The sequence below is a fragment of the Triticum aestivum genome, chromosome 1B (assembly GCF_018294505.1).
Source record: "Triticum aestivum cultivar Chinese Spring chromosome 1B, IWGSC CS RefSeq v2.1, whole genome shotgun sequence".
NCBI lineage: Eukaryota > Viridiplantae > Streptophyta > Magnoliopsida > Poales > Poaceae > Triticum > Triticum aestivum.
The window spans coordinates 659,348,073-659,374,945 of NC_057795.1; the positions used below are offsets into that span (position 1 = coordinate 659,348,073).

The 26,873-nt window shown below is 41.5% G+C and overlaps 1 protein-coding gene across 1 annotated transcript; it reads right to left on the bottom strand.

The window, feature by feature from the left end:
- Positions 1 to 7,962: 7,962 nt before the first annotated feature.
- On the bottom strand, positions 7,963 to 8,837 carry LOC123081759 (type-5 thionin-like). The gene is made up of 3 exons (XM_044504296.1): positions 8,615 to 8,837; positions 8,167 to 8,244; positions 7,963 to 8,069 (listed from the first exon to the last, which is right to left on the bottom strand). Exons 1-3 carry the CDS (start codon positions 8,835 to 8,837, stop codon positions 7,963 to 7,965), a joined length of 408 nt encoding a protein of 135 aa, XP_044360231.1.
- Positions 8,838 to 26,873: the final 18,036 nt, after the last annotated feature.

A 26,873-nucleotide genomic window follows, 5' to 3' on the forward strand; every position in this document is an offset into this window, starting at 1 on the left:
AAGATTCACAAAGTTTCCGTGAGCATGAACAAAGTTCAAGGAGCTCTCCCACTTCAACAATGCTTGTCTTTCTCACTTTCACTTTCCTTTTTGAAAAAGTTTTGGGTTCTGCTCTTTATTTTTTTTGTTTTTAAACTATATAAAAGCACTCAACAGAAATAAATTACTCTCTAAAACTTCTGGGTTGTCTCCCTGGCAGCGCTTTCTTTAAAGCCATTAAGCTAGGCATATAGTGCTCAAGTAATGAATCCACCCGGATCCCAAGGTATATCAAAGCCAATTTTAATTAACATTGATTTGTAATTTAGTAGTGAGCACAAAGTAACATATATCATGCAACAATGAAGTCTAACTCTCTTCCTATGCATCGGCATGTCATAAAAGAACAATTCATGCACACCAAGTAAAGGCCAATGCATAGTATAAGCAGTTTCTTGCAATTTTATCATATTGGAAACATAGAGAGGTGGAGATATAGTTCCTCTCTCATAATAATTGCAAGTAGGAGCATCAATCACATGCATATTATATCTATCAAAATCATCATGTGTAGTAGTAAAACACAACCCATCAATATAATCCTTAAAAAGCACAAACTTCTCCGATATAGTGTAGTCGGGAGAATTCAAAAAGATAATAGGACTATCATGCATGGGTGCAATAGCAACAATTTCATGTTTAACATAAGGAACTATAGCAAGTTCATCTCCATGAGCATAATTCATATTGGCATCTTGGCCACAAGCATAGCAAGCATCATCAAAAAGGGATATTTCAAGAGAATCAACGGGATCATAACAATCATCATAGCAATCGTCCTTCGGTAAGCACGAAGGGAAATTAAACAATGTATGAGTTGAAGATTTACTCTCATTAGAAGGTGGGCATGGGTGATCAATCCACTCTTCCTCCTTTTGTTCTTCTCTCTCCTCCTCATCTTTTCATCCAATGAGCACACAGTTTCATCAATTTATTCTTCCACAGACTCCTGCAAAATATTAGTCTCTTCTTGGACAGCGGAGACCTTCTCAATAAAAGCATCAATATTGGATTTATATTCATAATTCTCATAGCAATATTTCAATATAGCGGCCTATAAACATCATCATCTAAAGCTTCATACTTTTCAAACAAAGATTCAATTTCATAAGCACCCTTAAAAGCAACGAATTCTTCTATTTGTTCACATCATAGTAATCATATATACCATTAGCATAAGAAGCCAAGGCTTTATCATCATTAAATTTGCATGAAAAGGGAAGGTGTGGAGCCTTCAACCTAGAGCAACAAGTAATATCATATCTCAAGCATAGATCCCGAGCATACCAATGCAACATATAAATTTGATCCCATAATAGTTTCCCTTTTTGTGTCAAGCGATAATCCCTAAAGTATTCACATTGATCCAACGTGTCTCCCATAACAAAATTGAATGGGATTTTCTCAGGATTATCAAAGTAGTACATAGTATCTTGAACATAATGAGCATCGAGGGTTTTAGGAGGTTCCCCATCTCCATGAGTAGCAAGTACACCTAATTTTTTTGGTATTTCGTGTTCCATATCCATAACTAAAGGTAGAGAACAACTAAGAACAGCAAAATAAAAATTACTTCGTGATAAAGCAAACAAGCACACACGAGAATATTCACGCCACGCTATGACTCCCCGGCAACGGTGCCAGAAAAATGTCTTGATAACCCACAAGTTAGGGGATAATTGTAGCTTCTTTCGATAAGTAAGAGTGTAGAACCCAACGAGGAGCTAAAGGTAGAACAACTATTCTCTCAAGTCCTATCTTCCACTGATACGACTCTACGCATGCTTAGTGTTTGCTTTACCTAGAACAAGTATGAAACTAGAAGTACTTTGTAGGTGTTGTTGGATAGGTTTGCAAGATAATAAAGAGCATGTAAATAAAAGGTAGGGGCTGTTTAGATAAAGATGCAATAAAGTAAATATAGCGAGTGTGGAAAAGTGGTGGTAGGAGTTGTGGAATTGTCCCTAAGCAATTGAATACTTTACTAGACCGGTAATCACTATTGCAATTCTATTTGAGGGAGAGGCATAAGCTAACATACTTTCTCTTCTTGGAGCATATGCACTTATGGTTGGAACTCTAGCAAGCATCCGCAACTACTAAAGATCATTAAGGTAAAACCCAACCATAGCATTAAAGTATCAAGTCCCCTTTATCCCATACGCAAACAACCTACTTACTCAGGTCTATGCTTCTGTCACTCACGCCACCCACCATAAGCAAATCATGAACATATTGCAAACCCTACAGAGGGGATCCCTCATGCTTGCGCGACATGGAGGGTACTATAGGACAGCACCAATAAGAAAACATGCAACTCAAACCAATCATAGCAATTCATCAATCACCTATAGGACAACGGAAATCTACTCAGACATCATAGGATGGCAACACATCATTGGATAATAATATCAAGCATAAAGCACCATGTTCAAGTAGAGGGTACAACGGGTTGCGGGAGAGTGGACCGCTGACTATAGAAGAGGGAAGGTGATGGAGATGTTGGTGAAGATGGCAGAGGTGTTGGTGAAGATCAGGGTGATGATGATGGCCCCCGGCAGCGCTCCGGCGCCACCGGAAGCAAGGGGGAGAGAGCCCCCTTCTTCTTATTCTTCCTTGACCTCCTCCCTAGATGGGAGAAGGGTTTCCCCTCTGGTCCTTGGCTCCCATGGCGTGGGAGGGGCGAGAGCCCCTCCGAGATTGGATCTATCTCTCTGTCTCTCTCTGTTTATGTGTTCTCTGATTCTGCCCCTTCACCGTTTCTTTTATATCTGGAGATCCGTAACTCCGATTGGGGTGAATCTTTCGCCCAGATCTTTCTCATAAAATTAGCTTTCTTGCAGCAAAAGAAGAGCGTCAACCGCCTTACCGGGGGGGGCAGGAGAGTCCAGGGTGCGCCCCCCTATCTCCTGCCCCCCTCGGGCACCGTCTCGTGTTGATTTTACTTCCCAAAAATCACAAATATTCCAAAAATATTCCAAAATAATTCTCTATCCGTTTTTATCCCGTTTGGACTCTGTTTGGTATGGGGTTTCTGCGAAACATAAAACATGCAACAGACAGGAACTGGCACTGGGCACTGGATCAATATGTTAGTCCCAAAAAAGAGTATATTGGCAAAAGTATATGAAAGTTGTAGAATATTGCCATGGAACAATCAAAAATTATAGATACGACGGAGACGTATCAGGAATCGTTTCCGTTATCCCTTGCATATTATAGTTCATCACGAAGTTCTAGTAACTTGTTGATAGTGACTAGAGAACTTTGTCAATCACTATCTTATCTGGAAGATTAACTCCCACTTGATTCAAGTGATTGTAGTACTCAGACATTCTGAGCACATGCTCACTAGCTGAGCTATTCTCCTCCATTTTATAGGCAAAGTACTTGTCAAAGGTCTCATACCTTTCTACATGGGCATGAGTCTGAAATACTAATTTCAACTCTTGGAACATCTCATATGCTCCGTGGCGTTTCAAAAACGCCTTTGAAGCCCCGATTCCAAGCCATAAAGCATGGTGCACTAAACTATCAAGTAGTCATCATATCGAGCTTGCCAAACATTCAGCTGCTCTTGCAATCGGTCTGTTACCTAGCGGTGCATTAAGGAGATAATTCTTCTATGCAGCAATGAGGATAATCCTCAGATCACGGATCCAATCCGCATCATTGCTACTAACATCTTTCAACTTAGTTTTCTCTGGGAACATATCAAAAATAAAATAGGGGAGCTAAACGCGAGCTATTGATCTATAACATAGATATGCTAATACTACGAGGACTAAGTTCATGATAAATTAAAGTTCAATTAATCATATTACTTAAGAACTCCCACTTAGATAGACATCCTTCTAATCATCTAAGTGATCACGTGACCCATATCAACTAAACCATGTCCGATCATCACGTGAGATGAAGTAGTTTTCAATGGTGAACATCACTATGTTGATCATATCTACTATATGATTCACGCTCGACCTTTCGGTCTCCGTGTTTCGAGGCCATGTATGCATATGCTAGGCTCGTCAAGTTTAACCCAAGTATTCTGCATGTGTAAAACTGGCTTGCACCCGTTGTATGTGAACGTAGAGCTTATCACACCCGATCATCACGTGGTGTCTCAGCACGAAGAACTTTCGCAACCGTGCATACTCAGGGAGAACACTTATATCTTGAAATTTAGTGAGAGATCATCTTATAATTCTACCGTCGATATAAGCAAAATAAGATGCATAAAGGATAAACATCACATGCAACCAATATAAGTGATATGATATGGCCATCATCATCTTGTGCCTTTGATCTCCATGTCCAAAGCATCGTCATGATCACCATCGTCACCGGCGCGACACCTTGATCTCCATCGTAGCATCGTTGTCGTCTCGCCAACTATTTCTTCTACGACTATCGCTACCGCTTAGTGATAAAGTAAAGCAATTACATGGCGATTGCATTTCATACAATAAAGCGACAACCATATGGCTCCTGCCAGTTGCCGATAACTCCGTTATAAAACATGATCATCTCATACAATAAAATTTAGCATCATGTCTTGACCATATCACATCACAACATGCCCTGCAAAAACAAGTTAGACGTACTCTACGTTATTGTTGCAAGTTTTACGTGGCTGCTACGGGCTGAGCAAGAACCGTTCTTACCTACACATCAAAACCACAACGATATTTTGTCAAGTATGTGATGTTTTAACCTTCAACAAGGACCGGGCGTAGCCACACTCGATTCAACTAAACTTGGAGAAACTGAAACCCGCCAGCCACCTGTGTGCGAAGCACGTCGGTAGAACCAGTCTCGCGTAAGCGTACGTGTAATGTCGGTCCGGGCTGCTTCATCCAACAATACCGCCGAATCAAAGTATGACATGCTGGTAAGCAGTATGACTAGTATCTCCCATAACTCACTTGTGTTCTACTCGTGCATATAACATCTAAGCATAAACCTGCCTCTGATACCACTATTGGGGAACGTAGTAATTTCAAAAAAATCCTACGCACACGCAAGATCGTGGTGATGCATAGCAACAAGAGGGGAGAGTGTTGTCCATGTACCCTCGTAGACCGAAAGCGGAAGCGTTATGACAACGCGGTTGATGTAGTCATACGTCTTCACGATTGACCGATCCTAGCACGGAAGGTACGGCACCTCCGCGATCTGCACACGTTCGGCTTGGTGACGTCCCACGAACTCACAATCCAGTAGAGTGTCGGGGAAGAGCTTCATCAGCAGGACGGCGTGATGAGGGTGATGATGAAGCTACCGGCGCAGGGCTTCGCCTAAGCACTACGACGATATGACCGAGGTGGATTATGGTGGAGGGGGGCACCGCACACGGCTCAAAGATCAATGATCAACTTGTGTGTCTATGCCGTTCCCCCCTCCCCCGTATATAAAGGAGTGGAGGAGGGGGAGAGCTGGCCCTCCTATGGCGCGCCCCATGGGGAGTCCTACTCCCACGGGGAGTAGGATCCCCCCCCTTCCATGTAGTAGGAGTAGGAGAGAAGGAAGGAGGAGAGAGGGAGAAGGAAAGGGGGGCGCCGCCCCCCTTCCTAGTCCAATTCGGACTAAAGGGGGAGGGGTGCACGGCCTGCCCTAGCAGTCCCTCTTTCTCTCTCCACTGAGGCCCATAAGGCCCATTAAACTCCCCGGGGGGTTCCGGTAACCCCCCGGTACTCCGGTATATGTCCAAACTCACTCGGAACCCTTCCATTGTCCAAACATAGTAATCCAATATATCGATCTTTATGTCTCGACCATTTCGAGACTCCTCGTCATGTCCGTGATCATATCCGGGACTCCGAACTACCTTTGGTACATCAAAACACATAAACTCATAATACTGATCGTCACTGAACGTTAAGCGTGCGGACCCTACGGGTTCGAGAACTATGTAGACATGACCGAGACACGTCTCTGTAACCAATAGCGGAACCTATATGCTCATATTGGCTCCTACATATTCTACGAAGATCTTTATCGATCAAACCGCATAACAACATACGTTGTTCCCTTTGTCATCGATATGTTACTTGCCCGAGATTCGATCATCGGTATCTCAATACCTAGTTCAATCTCATTACCGGCAAGTCTCTTTACTCGTTCCGTAATGCATCATCCGCAACTAACTCATTAGTTATATTGCTTGCAAGGCTTATAGTGATGTGCATTACCGAGAGGGCCTAGAGATACCTCTCCCACAATCAGAGTGACAAATCCTAATCTCGGTCTATGCCAACTCAACAATTACCATCGCTGACACCTGTAGAGCACCTTTATAATCACCCAGTTACGTTGTGACGTTTGGTAGCACACAAAGTGTTCCTCCGGTATCCGGGAGTTGCATAATCTCATAGTCATATGGACATGTATAAGTCATGAATAAAGAAATAGTAATGTACTAAACGATCAAGTGCTAAGCTAACGGAATGGGTCAAGTCAATCACATCATTCTCTAATGATGTGATCCCGTTAATCAAATGACAACTCATGTCTATGGCTAGGAAACTTAATCATCTTTGATTCAACGAGCTAGTCAAGTAGAGGCATACTAGTGACACTTTGTTTGTCTATGTATCCACACATGTACTAAGTTTCCGGTTAATACTATTCTAGCATGAATAATAAATATTTATCATGAAATAAGGAAATAAATAATAACTTTATTATTTCCTCTAGGGCATATTTCATTCAGGAAATAGATAATGCACGTAATGAAAAATTAGTGATGTAACTCCTTTTGACTTAGGTTCTAACTAATAAAAACTTCTGCACATGCCATGTTTAATAATAACTCACAGAACATCTTTTTCTCCCAACAATTCTAATTTATACAAACTTTTGGATAAATATATATCAAAAGTGCTCGCCTGTTTAAGCGCGACCGTTGTTGACTAGTTATCGGCTAATGGTAGATGGAGACATGGTGGAAATACGACGGACTGCTAGACACATGCATCTGACTAGGGCAGTTACTTCTATGCGTCGAACATGTCTTTGAATATTGCAGAAAATGGGCGGTTTCATATGAAGTAGTAGCCCAGACTTGTTTGATCGATGCCATAAATATGAACGGATTGTCTTTTCAAAAAGGAGCTCAAAACACCCGGCATATCAACAAAATACTGTAGAGAGCTAATTGAAAATGCGGAAAACAAGATCCATTTCATGGTTTACAGCACAGACATCAAACAACATGAGGTCAAGCCTAATTAAGGTCCAAAGAATATCACGTGAACCATATGCTCAGAGTTTATATCCATAGGAAAATGATACAACATATGATATTATATCTCAATCATGGAGTCGGCACGTCCTGAACCAAATGGGCATATGCACCCACTTTTTGAAATATGCATTTTAAACATGTTTTAAAATGTCTAAAAATTCAAAAGAAAATTTCACATATACATGTTCACATATGTGTGTGCACGGCACAAAGTTTTGTGAAAAAAATGTCTCTTCGATTTGTCTCCGCAAAAAAGACAAATTTTGATGCTTCTAAATAGAGTTTTATGACATATTTTTTTGTCTTTTTTGCACATGCCACAAAAAATTATTTTTCCACGAAACTTTATGCACGCACATAAACACATGAAGGCGTCTCCGTGCAACCTTTTTCAGTTTATTTTAGCATTTAGAAATGTGTTTTTCAAAATGGGTTCATATGTACCCGAATTCATCGATGCACTTTCCCTCAATCATGGCAGTACATCAAGCAGGCAGCAACATGGCATCCACCATGATATCTTTTATTGTAGCAACTAGCAACGAAAGAAAATACAGACAAGCACATAAACAAACCGACACACTGGTTTGGGTACTCTCAATGGGATCCAGTTTTATTGAACACGAAGGCGAGACATAACTTTGGCATGTGAGATTTCAAACCATGCATATGCATTATTAGTCATCAAGATCAAGGGATGCCAGGAGAGCATTCCCCTTACATAAACTATCACAAGCATCACCGGAGAGTTTCACATAGAGTTTCATCTCTTTAGTGTTGGTAGCTGGTGCCAAAAAAACATAATATGTGTCAATTACTAACTTTTCAATTAGTTTGCACATACAAATGAAATATAAATATATTCAGATGGATTTATTTACCTATGTTGACCATGACCTTGTCGTCACACACGGAAGCCCTACATTCTAAGCTGCAATTCTCAATGGTGTTTAGTTCATCTGCCAAAACGAAATAGAGCTGTATTAGCATTTTCACAACTACTTTTCGGGATCGTGGAAACATTGTTCATGTCAAATATGATCATACAGATATCATCTAAACAAATTAATAATAGTTTATATTATGTTAGTAGGTAAACTTGGGAAAATACTCTTTTAGCATCAATGTCTACTTCAAAAAGGAGATAGTATATACTTCCTTCGTCCCAGTGGGACTGAGAGAGTAGCATATACTCCTCCTCATATTAATTGTCGCTCAACAAATGTATTTAGACGTATTTTAGTGCTAGATAGATCAGATTGAGTGTTATTAGTATATGAGACAGGAGGGAGTCTAAACTAAAAGTAGTAGTGAGTTATGTGTCTTTACCGGAGCTGCGTACAAAGGCCAAATCAGCAGGGAGGTAACAGCCACAGAAGTTTGCGCATTGAAACACAGTACTAGGACCCAGAAGGCAAGAATGGTAGCAGGCCACTTTGAAGATGCTCCCGCCGCAATCCACGCCCTCTACTTGCTTCACCTGCTCCAGGACCAGCCCCAGAACGAGTAAACACACGATCGCACTCTCCAGAGACATTTTGCTTCTTCCCATGGCTCTCCTGCAGAAGGCACAAGTAATAATTGGGGGCTTTGGTTCAAGGGCTTCTCAGACTAGATTTGGGTGGCTACTAATATCGATTTTTATACTAGGAGATGATGATCGTGAGAGTGTCTAGATGAGTACTGGTCGTTGCACGTGAAACCAAAGCAGATCGAGGCCATAGTTTCTTCTCCCACACGGGATAAAAAGTTAGATCGACGGCGCGCACAGGCAAAGTTGTGACCTGGGCGCATCTATCCAGTAGGGATGTTACGTGCACGCTGGCGTGTTTTTTTTTTACTACATTTCTAGTACACTCTCCATTTCTAAATATAAGTCTTTTTAAAGATTTCAACATTCCAACATAAACTGCATACGAAGCAAAATAAGTGAATCTATAATTTAAAATACGTCCATATATAGTCTGTATTAAAATCTCTAAAATGATCAGGCTGCATTTGGCAGCTCGGTATTTTTGAAGTTTTCCAAGGATAACATGGTTTTGGGAAAAAAATTGGTTTTAAATACGTTAGATAAATACGTTGAATATATATAAACCAACTGGGACAACTATATAAACCAACCGGGACAACTTTGATTGCAAAAATAAGTCACTATCGATCACTCTAAAGGGCACACCATGTTGACCAATATGCTTTGTAACAATCTTATTGCTAACAAATAAATTACCCTTCTTCATTGGCCTCTCAAGTTTTTCTAATAGATGCATGAACAACAAAGTTATGACCAAATCTTAATATAGGTCATTACTTGCTAGACACCTTTTCAAATAGGTTGGGAGAGCACAATGGTTGCATGCCTTGAATAATATCTTGCTCCGCTTTTGGATGACTCCCCAACACCTTGTCTTCATTTTTTTCTTGATTATTTGCATAATTAATTTTAAGATCTTTGTCAACCGAACTTTGTTTAGCTACTTATTCTTGTCCTTGAAGCTCGTCAACTTCTATGGCACGGAACTTATAGGGCAGGAAGTAGGTTCCATTAACTTCAAAAAAATATCAAGCATGACTGTTTTGTTATGTTTTCCATGTCTTTTCTCAATAATGCTTGCCTCTTTGGATTTGATGGATTTAGAATATATACTACTTAATTTGACTTTTTCAGTCAAAGCATTTTCACGTTCCAAATCTTTCTTTTCATTGATTCTACTAATTTGCAATGCTTCTTTTATTTGAGCCAATTCTTTTTTTATTTGTTCCTGACCCATAATCGAGTCCGCGAGCAGCCCACGGTCCAACGTCTTGGATAGTGGCACTACTATAGCAACTCGTCAATTAATCCGAGATTAATTAACTATTTCTGACCGGCAAAAATAAGTTTCGGCTCGTTCCCGCAGCGTGCACGTGTCGTGACGAGGCGGGCAGAGGAGGAGAAGCGTGTGTGTGTACAACTCCTCTTCCCAGACTCCCAATGGCATGTGGTAGAGCATCCCTTATAAAGGGATCTCACTCCACTCCATTAGCAGTATGGTACTAAACTTCCCATCACTTGCCATCCATCTAAATGGGCCTAAGAGATTAACCAGCACCCTGGGTGAGGAATAGTTATTCCTTACCCCCTCTCTATTTTGAAATCAATGCACCGTATTTTTACATTTTGTAAATTTAGTTTTATTTTATACATAAAAAGAGAATGTATGAAAATATATACTCGCCGTAAAAAATATTTTATGTTACGTAAAATTACGAATGTAAAAACATAGTGTAAAACATACATAAAATGCGATTTTCCTAGTCTTATAACCTATATTTTTGTTTTCTTATACCAAATTTTACGTAGTAAATCAATATGAATGTAACTATTTGTATTCCAAACGTAAATTATTTATGAAGTAATCGTAAGATTACCTCGGGTGAATAATTATTCTGCATCCTGGTTGATAAATAGTGTATATATATATAGGACAAATGTTTCCTACAAGCAGTGGTAGTTACCACCACTTGCGTTTTGTATGTTGTATGTAGTATCTGTCGAAACCAATAATATGTGCGTGTATTATGTAGTATATATCAATGATTAGGTAGTATATATACTATTTTTTGGGTAGTATGTACCATGTTTTGAGTATGCTTTTTTTATATACAAATATGTATGTATTTCACAAATATAACAAAAACTATGGACTCATATGCAATTTTTTCATGTAACTTGATTTGAAATATCTTAGATATAGTATATTAACATATTTAAAATAATAAAATAATATATATACTACCACATGGTAGTATATGAGATATGTGGGGTAACTACCATCGGGTGGTAGAATGGATTTTCCCTATATATATATATATATATATATATAAATGGATGGATTTGCTTGTTTCATATTTGGCTTACATTTGGTCTCAAATGAGACATGTATGTTCTAATTATTTTGGTTTCAAAAACATAAAGCCAAGTTTGAATTATGTTGAGAAACCCGATGCTAGTATAATTTCTTATTCAAGAAGTGTATAGAAAAATGTTTCTAATGTATATGTAAAATATACAACATGTATGGAAAAAAAGTAAACATCAAAACATATATATGAAAAAAAAATGTTAAGTAAGTGTCCAATTGTCTTCATTAGTCAACATATTATTCAATAACAATTCAGCTTGATCAACAGTTCTTTGCCTAAAAACACAACCAGCACAACTATCTAGGTGGTCTCTGGAAGTATCGGTTAGCCCATTATAAAATATATCAAGTGTTTCATTTTTCTTGAGAGGATGATCAGGCAAAGCATTAAGTAATTGGAGAAGCCTACCCCAAGCTTGTGGGAGACTCTCTTCTTCAATTTGCGCAAAATTATATATTTCTCTTAAAGCAGCTTGTTTCTTATGAGCGGGGAAATATTTAGCAGAGAAGTAATAAATCATATCCTGGGGACTACGCACACAACCAGGATCAAGAGAATTAAACCATGTTTTAGCATCACCCTTTAATGAGAACGGAAATAATTTAAGGATATAGTAGTAGCAGGTTTTCTCATCATTAGTGAATAGGGTGGCTATATCATTTAACTTAGTAAGATGTGCCACAACAGTGTCAGATTCATAGCCATAAAAAGTATCAGATTCAACCAAAGTAATTATCTCAGGATCAACAGAGAAATCATAATCCTTATCAGTAACGAGATAGGTTAAGTAGCAAAAGCAGGGTCATATTTCATTCTAGCATTCAAAGACTTTTCTTTCAGCTTAGCTAATACTCCCTCCGTCCGGGTTTATTAGGCCTCTTAGCATCACAAGCATGTCCCTTTTTATAAGGCCTCGTTTTGGAAAGGTGCATGCATGCAACCATTTCATTAGTTGCATTGAAAGTCATTGTTGTTGGTGCCATGGCTCGGAAATTAATACACTTCATGCGTGTTTTTGCATTGGCTGCATGCATGTGAGAGAGTGCATTGGGAGTGAAATGGAAGAATTAATGTGCACAAATTACTATATGTCTTGGTCTAAGAGAAGTCTCTTTAGGCCTAATAAACCCAGACGGAGGGAGTAATTTCTTAAGATCAGATCTATCGTTGCAAGAGAGAAAAGATCTATCAGTTTCTTCATCCATAACATAACCCTCAGGCACAACAAGCAATTCATATCTAGGGGGAGAATCTTCATCATCACTATCATCTGTTGGGGAACGTAGTAATTTCAAAAAAATTCCTATGCACACACAAGATCATGGTGATGCATAGCAACGAGAGGGGAGAGTGTCGTCCACATGCCCTCGTATACCGAAAGCGGAAGCGTTAGAACAATGCGGTTGATGTAGTCGTACGTCTTCACGGCCCGACCGATCAAGCATCGAAAGTACGGCACCTCCGAGTTCTAGCACACGTTCAGCTCGATGACGGCCGTCGAACTCCGATCCAGCCGAGTGTCAAGGGAGAGTTCCGTCAGCACGATGGCGTGGTGACAATGTTGATGTTCTACCGTCACAGGGCTTCGCCTAAGCACCGCTACAATATTATCGAGGAGGACTATGGTGGAGGGGGGCACCGCACACGGCTAAGAGATCAATGATATGTTGTTGTCTCTAGAGGTGCCCACTGCCCCCGTATATAAAGGAGCAAGGGGGGAGGGGGCGGCCGGCCAGGGAGGGGGTGCTCCATGGGGAGTCCTACTCCCACCGGGAGTAGGACTCCTTTCTTTCCTTGTTGGACTTGGAGAAGGGGGGAAAGAGGAGGGAGAGAGAGGAAGGAAAGGGGGGGGGCGCCGCCCCCTCTCCTTGTCCTATTCGGACTACAGGGAGGGGCGCGCGGCCCGGTCTTGGCCGCCTCTCCTCTTCTCCACTAAGGCCCATCATGGCCCATTAAGCCCCCGAGGGGTTCCGGTAACCCCTCGGTACTCCGGTAAAATCCCGATTTCACCCGGAACACTTCCGATATCCAAATATAGGCTTCCAATATATCAATCTTCATGTCTCGACCATTTTGAGACTCCTCGTCATGTCCGTGATCACATCCGGGACTCCGAACAACCTTCGGTACATCAAAACTCATAATATAACTGTCATTGAAACTTTAAGCGTGCGGACCCTACGGGTTTGATAACTATGTAGACATGACCGAGACATGTTTACGGTCAATAACCAATAGAGGAACCTGGATGCTCATATGGGCTCCTACATATTCTACGAAGATCTTTGTCGGTCAAACCGCATAACAACATACGTCGTTCCCTTTGTCATTGGTATGTTACTTTCCCGAGATTCGATCGTTGGTATCTCAATACCTAGTTCAATCTCGTTACCGGCAAGTCTCTTTACTCGTTATATAATGCATCATTCCGTAAATAACTCATTAGCTACATTGCTTGCAAGGCTTATAGTGATGTGCATTACCGAGAGGGCCCAGAGATACATCTCCGACAATCGGAGTGACAAAACCTAATCTCGAAATACGCCAACTCAACATGTACCTTTGGAGACACCTGTAGAGATCCTTTATAATCACCCAGTTACGTTGTGACGTTTGGTAGCACACAAAGTGTTCCTCCGGTAAACGGGAGTTGCATAATCTCATAGTTGTAGGAACATGTATAAGTCATGAAGAAAGCAATAGCAACATACTAAACGATCAAGTGCTAAGCTAACGGAATGGGTCAAGTCAATCACATCATTCTACTAATGATGTGATCCTGTTAATCAAATGACAACTCATGTCTATGGTTAGGAAACATAACCATCTTTGATTAATGAGCTAGTCAAGTAGAGGCATACTAGTGACATTATGTTTGTCTATGTATTCACACATGTATCATGTTTCCGGTTAATAGAATTCTAGCATGAATAATAAACATTTATCATGATATAAGGAAATAAATAATAACTTTATTATTGCCTCTAGGGCATATTTCCTTCAGTCCCCCACTTGCACTAGAGTCAATAATCTAGATTACACAGTAATGATTCTAACATCCATGGAGCCTTGGTGCTGATCATGTTTTGCTCTTGGAAGAGGCTTAGTCAACAGGTCTGCAACATTCAGATCCGTATGTATCTTGCAAATCTCTATGTCTCCCACCTAGACTTGGTCCTGGATGGAATTGAGGCGTCTCTTGATGTGCTTGGTCCTCTTGTGAAATCTGGATTCCTTTGCCAAGGCAATTGCACCAGTATTGTCACAAAAGATCTTCATTGGTCCTGATGCACAAGGTATGACACCTAGATCGGAAATGAACTCCTTCATCCAGACTCCTTCATTTGCTGCTTCCGAAGCAGCTATGTACTCTGCTTCGCATGTAGATCCCGTTGATACGTCTCCAACGTATCTACTTATCCAAACACTTTTGCCCTTGTTTTGGACTCTAACTTGCATCATTTGAATGAAACTAACCCGGACTGACGTTGTTTTCAGCAGAACTGCCATGATGTTGTTTTATGTGTAGAAAAGAAAAGTTCTCGGAATGTCCTGAAAATCCACGGAGGCACTTTTTGGAATTAATAAGAATTTCTGGGCGAAATAAATACACCAGGGGGCCCACAACCTGTCCACTAGACAGCCCCCCCCCCCTATAGGGCACGCCCCCCTATCTCGTGGCCCCCTGGACCTCCACCGACCTCAACTCCAACTCCATATATTCACGTTCGGGGAGAAAAAAATCGGCGAGAAAGTTTCATCCCGTTTTACGACACAGAGCCGCCGCCAAGCCCTAATCTCTCTTGGGAGGGCTGATCTGGAGTCTGTTCGGGGCTCCGGAGAGGGGGATTCATCGCCGTCGTCATCATCAACCATCCTCCATCACCAATTTCATGATGCTCACCGCCGTGCGTGAGTAATTCCATCGTAGGATTGTTGGACGGTGATGGGTTGGATGAGATTTACCATGTAATCAAGTTAGTTTTGTTAGGGTTTGATCCCTAGTATCCACTATGTTCTGAGATTGATGTTGCTATGACTTTGCTATGCTTAATGCTTGTCACTAGGGCCCGAGTGCCATGATTTCAGATCTGAACCTATTATATTTTCATGAATATATGTGTGTTCTTGATCCTATCTTGCAAGTCTATAGTCACCTATTATGTGTTATGATCCGACAATCCCGAAGTGATAATAATCGGGATACTTATTGGGATAAGAAAAGCTGGTATGAACTCGACCTCTCTTGTTTTGGTAAATATGATGAGTTCGTCGTTTCTGAGTCAGCTATTATGAAGTAACCCTATTTGCAATGACATTTAGATATTATAGTTTCTTGTGCCATGCTTGATTAGCTATCAGTTATAATGGTTTACCTTGCGTGCCAACATGCTATTGGAATGATTATGATGTGATATGGTGGGATGGTATCCTCCTTTGGATGAATTGAGTGACTCGACTTGGCACATGTTCACGCATGTAGTTGAATCAAATCAACATAGCATTCACGATATTTATGTTCATGGTGGATTATATCCTACTCATGCTTGCACTCGGTGTAAATTAATTTTAATGCATGTTTATGACTGTTATCGCTCTCTCAGTTGGTCGCTTCCTAGTCTTTTGCTAGCCTTCACCTGTACTAAGCGGGAATACTGCTTGTGCATCCAAACTCCTTAAACCCCAAAGTTGTTCCATATGAGTCCACTATACCTTCCTGTATGCGGTATTTACCTGCCGTTCCAAGTAAATTTGTATGTGCCAAACTCCAAACCTTCAAATGAAATTCTGTTTTGTATGCTCGACCAGCTCATGTTACAACTAGGGCTGCCTATATCTTCCATGCTAGGTGGGTTATTCTCAAGAGGAGTGGACTCCGCTCCTCATTCACGAGAAAGGGCCGGTAACCGGGATGCCCAGTCCCATGATCCAAAAAGATCAAAGAAAATCAAAATAATTAAACAAAACTCCCCCAGGGCTGTTGTTAGTTGGAGGCACTCGTTGTTTCGAGCAAGCCATGGATTGATGCTCGTTGGTGGTTGGGGGAGTATAAACCTTCACCATTCTGTTTGGGAACTGCCTATAATGCATGTAGTATGGAAGATACATCCATCTCATAGTTGTTGTGTTGACAGCAAAAGTATGCCGCTCAAAATGTTATTCAATCTCTATTTTAAAATCCAGCTCTGGCACCTCTACAAATCCCTGCTTCCCTCTGCGAAGGGCCTATCTATTTACTTTAATGTTGAGTCATCACACTTCTTATTAAAAGCACCCGCTGTAGAGAACACTGTCATTTGCATTCATTACTATTGGTTTATATTAGGTATGACTTGACTGGATCTCTTTTACCATGAATTACAATGTTTAGTCATTCCTTGATCTTTAAAGGTGCTCTGCATTTATGTTTTGCGGTCTTAGAAAGGGCTAGCGAGATACCATTTTGTTATATCATGTAATAATTATTTTGAGAAAGTGTTGTCATCCGAGTTTTATTATTATGGCTCGCTAGCTGATTATGCTATTGATAGGAGTAATTGTGAGACCTAGGTGTTATTGCTAGTATGGTTAGTTCATAATATCTGCTGAAACTTGAATGCTGGCTTTTCATGTTTACAACAACAAGAGCAAACAGAGTTTGTAAACGTTTTTCTTTATCACTTTCAGTTTATCAACTGGATTGCTTGAGGACAAGCAAAGGTTTAAGCTTGGGGGAGTTGATACGTCTCCAACGTATCTACTTTTCCAAATACTTTTGCCCTTGTTTTGGACTCTAACTTGCATGATTTGAATGAAACTAACCCGGACTGACGCTATTTTCAGCAGAACTGCCATGATGTTGTTTTATGTGTAGAAAACGAAAGTTCTCGGAATGTCCTGAAAATCCACGGAGGCACTTTTTGGAATTAATAAGAATTTCTGGGCGAAAGAAATACACTAGGGGGCCCACAGCCTGTCCATGAGACAGGGGGCACCCCCCCATATAGGGTGCACCCCCCTATCTCGTGGGCCCCCTGGACCTCCACCAACCTCAACTCCAACTCCATATATTCACGTTCGGGGAGAAAAAAATCAGAGAGAAAGTTTCATCGCGTTTTACGACACGGAGCCGCTGCCAAGCCCTAATCTCTCCCGGGAGGGCTGATCTGGAGTCTGTTCGGGGCTCCGGAGAGGGGGATTCGTCACCGTCGTCATCATCAACCATCCTCCATCACCAATTTCATGATGCTCACCGCCGTGTGTGAGTAATTCCATCGTAGGCTTGCTGGACGGTGATGGGTTGGATGAGATTTACCATGTAATCAAGTTAGTTTTGTTAGGGTTTGATCCCTAGTATCCACTGTGTTCTGAGATTGATGTTGCTATGACTTTGCTATGCTCAATGCTTGTCACTAGGGCCCGAGTGCCATGATTTCAGATCTGAACCTATTATGTTTTCATGTAATATGTGTGTTCTTGATCCTATCTTGCAAGTCTATAGTCACCTATTATGTGTTATGATCTAACAACCCCGAAGTGACAATAATCGGGATACTTCTCGGTGATGACCGTAGTTTGAGGAGTTCATGTATTCACTATGTGTTAATGCTTTGTTCCAGTTCTCTATTAAAAGGAGGCCTTAATATCCCTTAGTTTCCGCTAGGACCCCACTGCCACGAGAGGGTAGGACAAAAGATGTCATGCAAGTTCTTTTCATAAGCACGTATGACTATTTACGGAATACATGACTACATTACATTGATGAACTGGAGCTAGTTCTGTGTCACCCTATGTTATAACTATTACATGAGGAATCACATCCGGCATAATTATCCATCACTGATCCATTGCCTACGAGCTTTTCATATATTGTTCTTCGCTTATTTATTTTTCCGTTGCTACTGTTACAACTACTACAAAAAACCCAAAAACGGTTATCTTTACTTTTGCCACTATTACCTTTATTATCATATTACTTTGCTACTAAATACTTTGCTGCGGATACTAAGTTATCTAGGTGTGGTTGAATTGACAACTCAACTGCTAATACTCAAGAATATTCTTTGGCTCCCCTTGTGTCGAATCAATAAATTTGGGTTGTACTTCACCCTCGAAAGCTATTGCGATCCCGTACACTTGCGGGTTATCACCCGCCATGACGCTTTGTTTAGAATAGCACCAACTGACAGCTCCACCGTTCAATATAAACACATAGCCGGTTTGTGATTTAGAATCGTCCGGATCAGTGTCAAAGCTTCCATCGACGTAACCATTTACGACTAGCTCTTTGTCACCTCCATAAACGAGAAACATATCCTTAGTCCTTTTCAGGTATTTCAGGATGTTCTTGACCGCTGTCCAGTGATCCACTCCTGGATTACTTTGGTACCTCCCTGCTAAACTTATTGCTAAGCATACATCAGGTCTGGTACATAGCATCGCATACATGGTAGAGCCTATGGCTGAAGCATAGGGAACATCTTTCATTTTCTCTCTATCTTCAGCTGTGGTCGGGCATTGAGTCTGACTCAACTTCACACCTTGTAATACAGGCAAGAACCCTTTCTTTGCCTGATCCATTTTGAACTTTTTCAAAACTTTATCAAGGTATGTGCTTTGTGAAAGTCCAATTAAGCGTCTTGATCTATCTCTATAGATCTTGATGCCCAATATGTAAGCAGCTTCACCGAGGTCTTTCATCGAAAAACTTTTATTCAAGTATCCCTTTATGCTATCCAGAAATTATTTATCATTTCCAATTAATAATATGTCGTCTACATATAATATCAGAAATGCTACAGAGCTCCCACTCACTTTCTTGTAAATACAGGCTTCTCCAAAAGTCTGTATAAAACCATATGCTTTGATCACACTATCAAAGCGTTTATTCCAACTCCGAGAGGCTTGCACCAGTCCATAAATGGATCGTTGGAGCTTGCACACTTTGTTAGCACCTTTTGGATCGACAAAACCTTCTGGTTGCATCATATACAACTCTTCTTCCAGAAATCCATTCAGGAATGCAGTTTTGACATCCATTTGCCATGTTTCATAATCATAAAATGCGGCAATTGCTAACATGATTCGAACAAACTTAAGCATCGCTACGGGTGAGAAAGTCTCATCATAGTCAACCCCTTGAACTTGTCGAAAACCTTTCGCAACAAGTCGAGCTTTGTAGATAGTTACATTACCATCAACGTCAGTCTTCTTCTTGAAGATCCATTTATTCTCGATGGCTTGCCGATCATCGGGCAAGTCAACCAAAGTCCATACTTTGTTCTCATACATGGATCCCATCTCAGATTTCCTGGCCTCAAGCCATTTTGCGGAATCTGGGCTCATCATCACTTCCTCATAGTTTGTAGGTTCACCATGGTCAAGTAACATGAATTTGAGAATAGGATTACCGTACCACTCTGGAGCCGATCTTACTCTGGATGACCTACGAGGTTCTGTAGTAACTTGATCTGAAGTTTCATGATCAATATCATTAGCTTCCTCACTGATTGGTGTAGTTGTCATAGGAACCGGTTTTTGTGATGAACTACTTTCCAATAAGGGAGCAGGTACAGTTAACTCATCAAGTTCTACTTTCCTCCCACTCACTTCTTTCGAGAGAAACTCTTTTTCTAAAAAGGATCCGAATTTAGCAACAAAAGTCTTGCCTTCAGATCTGTGATAGAAGGTGTACCCAATAGTCTCTTTTGGGTATCCTATGAAGACACATTTCTCCAATTTGGGTTCGAGCTTATCTGGTTGAAGTTTCTTCACATAAGCATCGCAGCCCCAAATTTTAAGAAACGACAACTTTGGTTTTTTGCCAAACCACAGTTCATAAGGCGACGTCTCAACTGATTTTGATGGTGCCCTATTGAACGTGAATGCGTCCGTCTCTAAAGCATAACCCCAAAACGATAGCTGTAAATCAGTAAGAGACATCATAGATCGCACCATATCTAGTAAAGTACGATTTACGACGTTCGGACACACCATTTCCTAGGGTGTTTCGGGTGGCGTGAGTTGCGAAACTATTCCGCATTGTTCCAAATGTAAACCAAACTCGTAAATCAAATATTCTCCTCCACGATCAGATCGTAGAAACTTTATTTTCTTGTTATGATGATTTTCCACTTCACTCTGAAATTCTTTGAACTTTTCAAATGTTTCAGACTTGTGTTTCATTAAGTAGATATACCCTCTGTTCAAATCATCTATGAATGTGAGAAAATAACGATACCCACCGCGAGCCTAAATATTCATTGGATCACACACGTCAGTATGTATGATTTCCAAAAAATCAGTTGCTCGCTCCATAGTTCCAGAGAACGGCGTTTTAGTCATCTTGCCCATGAGGCACGGTTCGCAAGTACCAAGTGATTCATAATCAAGTGATTCCAGAAGTCCATCAGTATGGAGTTTCTTCATGCGCTTTACACCAATATGACCCAAACGGCAGTGCCACAAATAAGTTGCACTATCATTATTAACTCTGCATCTTTTGGCTTCAACATTATGAATATGTGTATCACTACTATCGAGATTTAATAAAAATAGACCACTCTTCAAGGGTGCATAACCATAAAAGATATTACTCATATAAATAGAACAACCATTATTCTCTGATTTGAATGAATAACCGTCTCGCATCAAACAAGATCTAGATATAATGTTCATGCTCAATGCTGGCACCAAATAACAATTATTCAGGTCTAAAACTAATCCCGAAGGTAGATGTAGAGGTAGCGTGCCGACCGCGATCACATCGACTTTGGAACCATTTCCCATGCGCATCGTCACCTCGTCCTTAGCCAATCTTTGCTTAATCCGTAGTCCCTATCTCGAGTTGCATATACTAGCAACAGAACCAGTATCAAATACCCAGGTGCTACTGCGAGCATTAGTAAGGTACACATCAATAACATGTATATTGTTCACCTTGCCATCCTTCTTATCCGCCAAATACTTGGGGCAGTTCCGCTTCCAATGACCAGTCTGCTTGCAGTAGAAGCACTCAGTCTCAGGCTTAGGTCCAGATTTGGGTTTCTTCTCTTGAGCAGCAACTTGTTTACTGTTCTTCTTGAAGTTCACCTTCTTCTTCCCTTTACCCTTTTTCTTGAAACTTGTGGTCTTATTGACTATCAACACTTGATGGTCCTTCTTGATTTCTACCTCTGCAGCCTTTAGCATTGCGAAGAGCTCGGGAATAGTCTTGTCCATCCCTTGCATATTATAGTTCATCACGAAGATCTTGTAGCTTGGTGGCAGTGATTGAAGAATTCTGTCAATGACACTATCATTAGGAAGATTAACTCCCAGTTGAATCAAGTGATTATTATGCCCGGACATTTTGAGTATATGTTCACTGACAGAACTATTCTCTTCCATCTTGCAGCTATAGAACTTATTGGAGACTTCATATCTCTCAATCCGGGCATTTTCTTGAAATATTAACTTCAACTCCTAGAACATCTCATATGCTCCATGACGTTCAAAACGTCGTTGAAGTCCCGGTTCTAAGCCGTAAAGCATGGCACACTGAACTGTCGAGTAGTCATCAACTTTGCTCTGCCAGACGTTCTTAACGTCGTCAGTTGCATCTGCATCAGGCCTGGCAACCAGCGGTACTTCCAGGACGTAATTCTTCTGTGCAGCAATGAGGATCATCCTCGGGTTACGGATCCAGCCCGTGTAATTGCTACCATCATCTTTCAACTTGCTTTCTCAAGGAACGCATTAAAATTCAACGGAACAACAGGACGAGCCATCTATCTACAACAAACATAGACAAGCAAAATACTATCAGGTACTAAGTTCATGATAAATTTAAGTTCAATTAATCATATTACTAAAGAACTCCCACTTAGATAGACATCCCTCTAGTTATCTAAGTGATCACGTGATCCAAATCAACTAAACCATGTACGATCATCACGTGAGATGGAGTAGTTTTCAATGGTGAACATCACTATGTTGATCATATCTACTATATGATTCACGCTCGACCTTTTGGTCTCAGTGTTCCGAGGCCATATCTGTATATGCTAGGCTCGTCAAGTTTAACCTGAGTATTCCGCGTGTGCAACTGTTTTGCACCCGTTGTATTTGAACGTAGAGCCTATCACACCCGATCATCACGTGGTGTCTCAGCACGAAGAACTTTCGCAATGGTGCATACTCAGGGAGAACACTTCTTGAAATTTAGTGAGAGATCATCTTATAATGCTGTCGTCAATCAAAGCAAAATAATATGCATAAAGGATAAACATCACATGCAATCAATATAAGTGATATGATATGGCCATCATCATCTTGTGCTTGTGATCTCCATCTCCGAAGCACCTTCGTGATCACCATCGTCACCGGCGTGACATATTGATCTCCATCGTAGCATCGTTGTCGTTTCGCCACCTATTGCTTCTATGACTATCGCTACCGCTTAGTGATAAAGTAAAGCAATTACAGGGCGCTTGCATTTCATACAATAAAGCGACAACCATATGGCTCCTGCCAGTTGCCAATAACTCAGTTATAAAACATGATCATCTCATACAATAAAATATGGCATCACGTCTTGACCATATCACGTCACAACATGCCCTGCAAAAACAAGTTAGACGTCCTCTACTTTATTGTTGTAAATTTTACGTGGCTGCTACGGGTTGAGCAAGAACCGTTCTTACCTACGCATCAGAACCACAACGATAGTTCGTCAAGTTAGTGATGTTTTAACCTTCGCAAGGACCGGGCGTAGCCACACTCGGTTCAACTAAAGTTGGAGAAACTGACACCCGCCAACCACCTGTGTGCAAAGCATGTCGGTAGAACCAGTCTCGCGTAAGTGTACACGTAATGTCGGTCCGGGCCGTTTCATCCAACAATACCGCCGAACCAAAGTATGACATGCTGGTAAGCAGTATGACTTGTATCGCCCACAACTCACTTGTGTTCTACTCGTGCATATAACATCTACGCATAAAACCAGGCTCGGATGCCACTGTTGGGGAACGTAGTAATTTCAAAAAAAATCCTACGCACATGCAAGATCATGGTGATGCATCGCAACGAGAGGGGAGAGTGTCGTCCACGTACGCTCATAGACCGAAAGCGGAAGCCTTAGAACAACGCGGTTGATGTAGTCGTACATCTTCACGGCCCGATCGATCAAGCACCGAAAGTACGACACCTCCGAGTTCTAGCACACGTTCAGCTCGATGACGTCCCTCGAACTCCGATCCAACCGAGTGTCGAGGGAGAGTTCCGTCAGCACGACGGCATGGTGTCGATGTTGATGTTCTACCGTTGCAGGGCTTCGCCTAAGCGCCGCTACAATATTATCGAGGAGGACTATGGTGGAGGGGGGCACCGCACACGGCTATGACATCAATGATCTGTTGTTGTCTCTAGAAGTGTCCCCTGCCCCCGTATATAAATGAGCAAGGGGGGAGGGGTGGCCGGCCAGGGAGGGGGCGCGCCATGGGGAGTCCTACTCCCATCGGGAGTAGGACTCCCTTCTTTCCTTGTTGGACTTGGAGAAGGGGGGAAAGAGGAGGGAGAGAGAGGAAGGAAAGGGGGCGCGCCGCCCCCCTCTCCTTGTCCTATTTGGACTAGGGGGGAGGGGCGCATGGCCCAGCCCTGGCCGCCTCTCCTCTTCTCCACTAAGGCCCACCATGGCCCATTAAGCCCCCGGGGGGTTCCGGTAACCCCTCGGTACTCCGGTAAAATCCCGATTTCACCCGGAACACTTCCGATATCCAAATATAGGCTTCCAATATATCAATCTTCATGTCTCGACAATTTCAAGACTCCTCGTCATGTCCGTGATCACATCAAAACTCATAGCCAAAAAAATTTCTTTTTTGAAAAGAAGTCAAAGGGGTATTTTTTTTGTGGATTTTTTTCTCACGAGTACAATAGAAGGTCAAGTTTATTTCAAAAATATTTTCAGGAATTTTCGACTTTTTGTTGAATTACTAAAAAAATTTCCCATATAGGGTGCATATGTCCCCATAGACCAAAAGTTCCCCTCTCCGAATGTAGTCTCTATAGTGGAATCTCTAAAAGGACTTATATTTAGTAACAGACGGAATAGTAGGCCCAGTTAAACAGGAGCCCACTAATTGCGCACACCCTTGAGCTTTACGTTCCCAATTCGTCTAACCTCCCCAATCATGATCGATCGAGAAAATGAGTCAGAACATCAGGCGATCTAGCCCTCCACCGCTGGCTCGCCTCCTTGCCGCAGCGCTGCCCGAATCAAACCGATGGTGCCTCAAGGCGTTGTTTGCACGGGAGGCGTCAACATCGCCAGTGCCCCTCTTAAAACTGCAAGGGAGCATTCAACGGAGGGAAACAAGCAGCAGGTTCTTTTCTTCGCCAATCTTCGTTTCTTATCTTTTATCGGAACAAGTGTCATATTATGCTAAGATTTATGTCAATATGAATATTTTTTACACGTTATAAGTACCTAGTGGACTCGAAAATTTGATATTTTTGGGATAAAGAAGGGAAGATTCAATCAATGGGAGTCGTTGTTCTTGAGAATAAATGAAACTACTTAAAATAATTTCTGTTGATTATCTTGTCCGATTGTTGACCACTTGGCGAATTTATTGTGTTGATTTCATCATGGCTTTGATTTTTTTTTATTTCCTTTAAATGTCGGCTCTGGGTAACTTCAAATCCTGGATCCGCCACTACCGCTCCCGGGATGGATCCCACCAGCTCTGCAAGCCGTCGGCCGCGTGGCTAGTCCAGCCGCCGCGGGCCGCTTGTCAGCTCCACGATCGATAGGTGAGAAACGAAAAGTCCAAGTGGTGAACGAGGATGTGTACTGCTCGTGTTCCTTAGAGTACTTACGTTGGAAATTAACTAGGCTGTAACTGCTAAACTTCTTGCTTGGTAGGCCTAGACGCCGGTTAATTAGTCCATTAGGTCACTACTTAAGGAAGCCCAACACAGTTTGCCCGGGTAAACCACGATCTGAAGGAGGATTTACCCCGTTGTGACAAGTCACCATACATTGTCCAATAGCCAGCGAGCCCCGGCAAGTGCCTAGGGTCTCCGGGCGCTAGCTCCGCCCCCACCCAACATTAGTAGCAAAAGGGTCAAATGTGAGACACATTAGTGCCGCTTTAAATTTGAGCCGGCACTAATGTGTCCATTAGTGCCGGTTCCAACGGCTAGCCGGGAGGAGCTCTTTAGTACCGGTTCGTGGTGAACCTTTAGCACCGGTTCGTGCCACGAACCGGTACTAAAGAGAGTGCTGGCAGGATGTTGTCAGTCTGGGGCCCCTCTAGTACCGGTTCGTGGAACAAACCAGTACTAAAGGTCGCCCTACATAAACCCTTCGTCCACCCGAACTCGCTCTATTCTTTCCCTTTCCCCTCTCCTCTCTGTTCTTCCTCTTCTCCCCTCGAGCTCATCACACATTTTGCCCAAATTTTGTCAAGATTTAAAGGCCCTCATCCATTCAAGTGATCACGAAGGTTAGCAACTTTGTCCTTTCTTTTCTCATTGCTAGATTAGCTCTTGCAATGCTTTATATAGTGATTAATTTGTGGGTTTTTGTAATTTGGGAGGAATTATATGTGGTAGTATATTTGATTTATATGCAATTTGAGCTTAAAATAACTCTTAGTTTGCATATGTAGGTGTGGTTTACTTAGTGCCTTCCCGTCTCCGTCGTAACTACCGTCGATCGTCTGCACTGACCCGTCGCAAGCACCACCTTGTGGTGAGCCTCTTGTTCTTATCTTTTTTATATAAAAAAATCATGTTTGTGTGATTTAGATATATAGTTACTTGTATAATTATCTTACCCGTACGTTGTTTGTTATACAGAGTGCCATGGTTTTGATATCCGTCTCCGTCGGCCCTCGTCTGTGTTATGGTTCGGATGTGGTTTATTCTCTTTTAAAACTATTTGTTGCATTTCGTGTTTATGACAAATTGTGCCCATGAAGTTGACATATATATTTTTATCTAGGAGGTATGTGAACCGAAAATTCCAACCGATCCTATTGCCGAGAGGTTAAATTTAGTTGAAAGAGAAAACAAGTATTTGAAAGAAAAATTGAAAAGAATTGATGGGGAGAAGATGGAATTGGAGTTGCATGTTGCCGATGTCGTCGATGATCACAAGATCAAGATGGAGAAAATGCGGTTGAAGATTAGAAAGATTAGAAAATATGCCATTGATAGTGTGGCTTGGTATCATTATGTTATTGGATCAATTGTTACCTTAGTTGCGATCTTGATCGCATTTGTTGTTGCATTTAAATTCTTTAGCTAGAGAGTTATTTGTATGTTGCATTTAAGTGTTGTATATGAACTTTATGTATGAACTTATATTAATTTGGTCTATTCGGTGGTGTGTAATGAAGATGCGCCAGCAATGGATGTACGATGACCGATGCTCTCCCCAGTTCATTGATGGCGTGCATACTTTTCTGATTGCAGCTCAGGCAAACAAGTGGGCGGATGGTTTTATGCCTTGTCCATGTGCTGGCTATAAGAATGGTCACAATTACTCTAACTCAAGAACCATTCACGTCCACCTGTTTGAGTCCGGTTTCATGCCCCACTATAATGTTTGGACCAAGCATGGAGAAAGAGGGATTATGATGGAAGACAATGAAGAAGAAGAGGATGACGATAGCTATCCTAGCCATGGGTTCCCTGAATACGATGATACAACAAT

Excerpts from the sequence above, each read along its gene's own strand:
- LOC123081759 (XM_044504296.1), bottom strand. The coding sequence starts at position 8,837 with ATGGGAAGAAGCAAAATGTCTCTGGAGAGTGCGATCGTGTGTTTACTC. Across the intron at positions 8,245-8,614 it reads GGCCTTTGTACGCAGCTCCG|ATGAACTAAACACCATTGAG; the intron begins GTAAAGACACAT and ends TCGTTTTGGCAG. Across the intron at positions 8,070-8,166 it reads CAAGGTCATGGTCAACATAG|CTACCAACACTAAAGAGATG; the intron begins GTAAATAAATCC and ends TTTTGGCACCAG.